At 37.3% G+C, this 6,077-nt stretch overlaps 1 protein-coding gene across 1 annotated transcript; it reads left to right on the top strand.

The window, feature by feature from the left end:
- Positions 1-1,549: 1,549 nt before the first annotated feature.
- Positions 1,550-2,906, top strand: Sst (somatostatin). Its single transcript, XM_047565387.1, has 2 exons — positions 1,550-1,777; positions 2,561-2,906. Exons 1-2 carry the CDS (start codon positions 1,640-1,642, stop codon positions 2,771-2,773), a joined length of 351 nt encoding a protein of 116 aa, XP_047421343.1. The 5' UTR covers positions 1,550-1,639; the 3' UTR covers positions 2,774-2,906.
- Positions 2,907-6,077: the final 3,171 nt, after the last annotated feature.

Genomic DNA, 6,077 nt, shown 5'->3' with positions numbered 1-6,077 from the left:
TAAGCTCTAGAAGCTTTGACATTCCTTACCTTGTGTTCTCTTTTCCTTGGCTTAAAGATATAAAAGGAAATATTTACAAATATCTAAGACAATCAGAATATTTTCCAGTCCTTCCCATCTTTGAATACTATTTTTTAGGTATTGAGAATATTTTAATTTATGATGCATGACTGATAACAGGATTGGACAAGTTCTCTGCCTCATTCAATATCTGGAGATGTAGCATTATTTTTTAACTAATATGACTTTTGAAGCTCAGAAAATACTATATGTTGAAGAGCCGGCAAGGATCTCCTGGCCTATGCTAGAAAATTAGCTAACTTTTCTTTGATAAGGAATCAGTTCAAAAAGCTACCAGAACTCTAATCTGGACAGCAAATGCTCAACCTGTCTACACCTGAATTTCTAGGATAGCTTTTCTAAACTTTCTCTGTGATTGAGGGAGGAGGGGACTGCATTGATAGTCTGTAATCCTTTCCCAACATATAAGCACACAATAATAGTCACACCCAGGAGGTCCTACAATTTTATATGTCCATCTTAGGGTTCCTGATCTAGAACTGCTCTTACTGACCAACAATATGTTAGAAAACTCAAGAGTTGCATGGAAAGAACCCTGGCCCTAGAATGTAGAGGTCTTGTCTTTGCTCCAACTGTGCAGTATGTGAGCCAGAACAACTTACTGCCCATTTTTAAGACTTAGTAATTCAAATTCTGAGTTTTATTAGATAATTTCTGAGATTGCCTTCCAACTCCCAAGTTTCTGGGTACCAAAAGGAAGTCAATCTCTTTTCCTTCCTTTGTATCAGTCTCTCTGCCTCTTTGTGCATATGTATGTGTTGGTCTCTCTGTCTCTATTTTTTTGTTTTTCACAGTATGAAGACAGGTAGATTAGAAGTTTCTCAGTTGCTAAGAAAGAAGGAGGGAGGGTGAGACAATGATGCCTTCATTTTAGAGAAAAGTGAAATTCTTTTAGAATCCATCAATCTTCTACAAGATTTTTTTTACATAAGAAATGGAGGTAGAGGAGATGTTTCAGTCCTGCCATTGCCCATATTTTATTCTCTAATCTGTTCTCAAAGGAATGATTCTGAATCTCACTTGCCATACACATATAGTTTTGCATTTGGGGACCTCCTAAAATGGATCAGTGGAGTAGTCTGTACATTTATGTGTGTACACCTGTGTGTGATAGTATGTTTGCCCCTCCAGGGCTGTGTTTGAGGCTCTCTGTGTGTAATTGAATGTGCATACGTGCACATGTGTGAGTGAAATTATAGACTGTATATGTTGGTAGCACTGAATGATAATAAAGATTTTACGGTTTGGCATGTGGAATTGTGTGTGCCTTTGAGTGTGCAGGATTTTTTGTTTTTTCTAAGTAAACCACTTTAGATTGTGTCGCCTCCCCTCACTTCTGTGATTGATTTCACGAGGCTAATGGTGCGTAAAAGCGCTGGTGAGATTTGGGGGCGCCTCCTAGCCTGACGTCAGAGGGAGAGTTTAAGAAGGTGGGGAGACGGCGGAGAGCCCACAAGCCGCTGCGGGAAGCGCGAGGTTCAGAGCTTTTGCTGCTGCCTGCGGATCCGCAGTTCGAACAACTGCTCTCCAGCTCGGCTTCCCCGGCGCCACAGCCGAGATGCTGTCCTGCCGCCTCCAGTGCGCGCTGGCCGCGCTCTCCATCGTGCTGGCCCTGGGCGGTGTCACCGGCGCGCCCTCGGACCCCAGACTCCGTCAGTTTCTGCAGAAGTCCCTGGCTGCTGCCGCAGGAAAGCAGGTAAGGAAACTCCCCCGATGTCTTCTTTCCCCTCTCCCGCATTCGTACTAAGTCTTGCTCCTGCACCCTGGGTTTGAACTTAAACAAGTGTTAACGGTGCTTTTTAGAATCCCTCAGCAACCAAAGCTCTCAGGAAAACTTTCAGAGGCTAGAATTCCCTCGTACTTCTTTTACTTATTTATTTTCTGATCGGCGCGGTTGGTCACAGTTCAGGTAAGTTATTTCTTGGCATTCAAGAAAATTCGGAAACATGGATATTTGAGCATAAAGGAATGCTAGCATCTATTCCCGGTGCTGACCCAGGTGCTGAAACGCAGACCTTCATTCATCAGGGAGTGGGTAAGGGACACTACAGACCTAGCACATCTGAGAATTGAAAGGTCCCATTTCCCCAGTTTACTTTGCAAAAAACGGTAAGAACAATTCCATTTTGTTGCTCATGTTATGGAAATTGAATTAAACAAAAGGTTGGCACACTATTTTTGTAAAGTGGCTTTTATCAATTTGCAATTTCTCTTTGTGTGTTTTAAGCCTACAGAGGCAGAACACTTGCAGAAACATTGAAGCTTTTGAAATCTTTTTGTGTAACTTCGTGATTATAGGAATTACACTTATTTTTTATCCTTAACTAATTTTAAGTATCATAAAAGTGCACAACTGCGAAAACTGGATTTTAAGTGTGACTAAATTTGTTTTCCAAACTAGAATTTTCCATTTTTCTTTCTTCATTCTTATTTTCCTCCTTCTGCTCCCTCTCTTTCCCCTTTCCTTTTACCCATTCAGGAACTGGCCAAGTACTTCTTGGCAGAGCTGCTGTCTGAACCCAACCAGACGGAGAATGATGCCCTGGAACCTGAAGATTTGTCCCAGGCTGCTGAGCAGGATGAGATGAGGCTGGAGCTGCAGAGATCTGCTAATTCAAACCCAGCTATGGCACCCCGAGAACGCAAGGCTGGCTGCAAGAATTTCTTCTGGAAGACTTTCACATCCTGTTAGCTTTATTAATTATTATTGTCTATATCAGATCCCTGGTCCCTCTTCTCCAAACCCGTCTCTCTTCCCAGATCCCCCAAGTCCACAGCAAGATCCTTGCATTAGAAATTGAAGATTGTAAATATAAAATAAAATTATGGTGAAATTATGGAAAACAAGAATTGATTTCTTATTTACTGAATTGTTTCGTCCAATAATACATGATGAACATAAGTTGTGGTTTCAGCAGATTTATTTGAGATAATACATGGCAGTTCTCACAAATGTCTATTTAAAATTTTCTGTGGCAATAAGGTTATGTTTTAAATGATACCCTTATAATTTGGGTCATTTCAAACTGAAATAATTTCAAATAACTAAATTAAAACTTCAATCTAACAATAAATGTCAGAAGGAACTTCCATAAATTTCAGTTATGTATTCAATACACTTAAAATTTCATATTGTATTATCAAATGAAGATTAGTATTTATGGGTAGGCAAACTGAAATGTCCAACTATCCACCAGTTGAAAATGTAAAATATGTCACCTTAAAATGGAAGAGTAAAATCATTTAGGAATTGAGGAAAGAAGCTGGTTGAAATATTTAAAGTGAATTTTTAGCTTTAAAATTTGTTTCTCGTTGGTGAACATTTTTTCTATTAAAAAAAACCATTGGTTTTATATCTTGACAGTCCTCTCTAACTGAAAAAAACAAAAGGTGAAAAGTGAAATAACAACCTATGCATGAAAACTAAGCTCCTAAAATTTTCTCTCAGGGAGAAATTTCATTTTTATATAAGAATCCAGAATGGGAGTATTATAGGTTGCAAGAAACATACATTGAGTCACCTCACTGAATGCTGTTTTATTAAAGGTTTCTGGGTTCAAAGTCATCAGCATAGAACAACTGAAGGATATATCCTGGGTCTTTCAAAATTTTTATGAAAATGGGAGTCAAATAAAAATGCAAAAATAAATGACTCAAATTATAGCTGTTTTTATTAGTATTATAACAACATGCTAAATGTTGTTACATACAGAGATAAAATTTTGATAATTTAACTGAAAGATCTGAAATAGATATTCTTTGAAGAAAGTATGTTTTAGCTATCAACCATAATTTTGTATGACTATTGGAATAATAAGGCAAATATAAATATTTAGACTCACTATAAATATCCATAATATGAATTTACTGATGGTAGTTAATAAAGAAGAAATTAATATTTTTAGAAAATATTTGTGTTAGACTATATGCATTGTCAATATTAATGTGGCTTTGTACATATTTATTTCTCAACAGCAGATCAAATGAGAGCAAAAAATCTAAGCCACTTTCCTAATTTCTGTGAAAACATGATACTCTTTGATGCTCTGGTTCTTTTATTTACAAGACTTTTAGGGGAATTATGCCCACTTGAAGTATTTGTATGTGCTAAATGCCTTATGTTCAGCTATTTAGCAACCAACTCAGTGGAGTAATAGACTCACATAATTATGATTAAAGCACAGAAGACAACGTAACATATTTTCAGAGCTACACGTAAACTGTATAAGTGCCAAGGGATTTTAAGTTTTTAATATCCTCTTTAGTTGTCAGTTCCCAATTGCAGTATAGAAACTGGAAATAATTATATGGTCACAAGCCCATTTATATACATTTTTTTTTAATTTAAAGCTTAAATTGAATGAAAAATCGGAAAAGGGTTAATTATCTTTCAGACTTAGTTTCACATATCTGGAAACAGAATTGTGTTAGGGTACTCATATCCCTTCTAGATGCAACTGTTATTTTATGCTTTAACACAGAAAAGTGTTCTTAAAAGTGCTGATTTGGGGCGGTTTAAAGTAATTTAAAAAGCATAACTTTGCTCTATTTTTTTGTTTTTAGTATATAGAGGATCTTACTTTTTACTTTCCATTTTTCTAAATCAATCCACTGAAGAATCCAGCATTCTAGCCTGCTTATTATCTACCCACAATAAACCTTTGAGATACCTTTTTTTTTTTTTTTTTTTTTGCGGTGCTGGGGATTGAACCCAGGGTCTTGTGCTTGTGAGGCGAGCACTCCACCAACTGAACTATCTCCCCAGCCCGTTATTTTTCTTCTTTTCTGCTATATGCTTCAGCAATCCTGAACAACCTGCCATTTCTTTTAATGGATGAGCTTGGGCAAGGTATTCTTCTTTTCTGGGACTTAAGTTTCCCTATCTGAAAAAGGCACATAGTAGAACCAATCCCTCAGAATCACAGGGATTCCCTAATACCATATACTTAAAATCTTCATGCATGGTAAGCGGCCAGTCATTTTGTTCTCACATGTGGTGTGCTTTCTCACCTTTTTCTTTGACTTTGCTATTTTTTCTTGTTTCTATAGACCAAACCTAGGTCAGCCTTCAAAACACATTTCATATGCTTCTTCCTCCATACAATTCTTGCTTTATGCTGAAGTATCTGCCTTCTTCATGTATTTAATATGTGTCTTTTCCATCATTCTTACTTATCACTTTCTACTCTTCATTATAGTAGTATGAATGTATATAAGAGAGTGTATTTGTGCATGAATTTCCTTTGGATAGATATATGTTCACTCAATATCTCATACAGCATCTTATGTATAGTAATTTGTCAGTGTTCGTTGAAAGAATCTATGAACCTCCAGTGTCAAGAGAAACAAATCTCTATTTACTAGTTGATATTCTTCCTCAGTGCTTTTTATAGTACAGGAAAATGACATTAGTGTCCACTATCTGTGATACTAGTGTGACACCAGAAAGAGAGAGTACATGGTTATGCTTTTTTTGTGGGGGTGGGTACTGGGGATTGAACTCAGGGATACTTGACTACTGAGTCACATCCCCAGTCCTATTTTGTATTTTATTTAGAAACAGGGTCTCACTGAGTTGTTTAGTGCCTCACTTTTGCTGAAGCTGGCTTTGAACTTGGGATCCTCCTGTCTCAGCCTCCCAAGCCACTGGGAGTAGAGGCATGTGAGCCTGTGCCCAGCATAGTTAGACTTTTAATGACCACTGAAGCTAGTGGGATGTACTTATTTTGGAAACTTCAGCAATTTTCTTTAACCACCTCCCAAAGTCTTCAGCAGGACCTGCCTCACTGTCCACCAATCATAGGGCTCACAATTCCAGAGAATAAGATTCACTAATCCATTTCTCATTCTTGTTTTTCTCAAGGTCAGACAGATCTGTTTTTGATACTAATACAAGATCAATTTTCTTGGCCTTGACTCAAACTATTCCCAATATGCAGACAATTCTGTTTTCTGGTAACACAAAATATATCTTTCATTCTGAATATCCAACATAG

The sequence above is a fragment of the Sciurus carolinensis genome, chromosome 9 (genome assembly GCF_902686445.1).
Source record: "Sciurus carolinensis chromosome 9, mSciCar1.2, whole genome shotgun sequence".
Lineage (NCBI taxonomy): Eukaryota > Metazoa > Chordata > Mammalia > Rodentia > Sciuridae > Sciurus > Sciurus carolinensis.
Note: the sequence above shows the minus strand (reverse complement) of the source record. Positions and strands in the feature narration are given on the sequence as shown.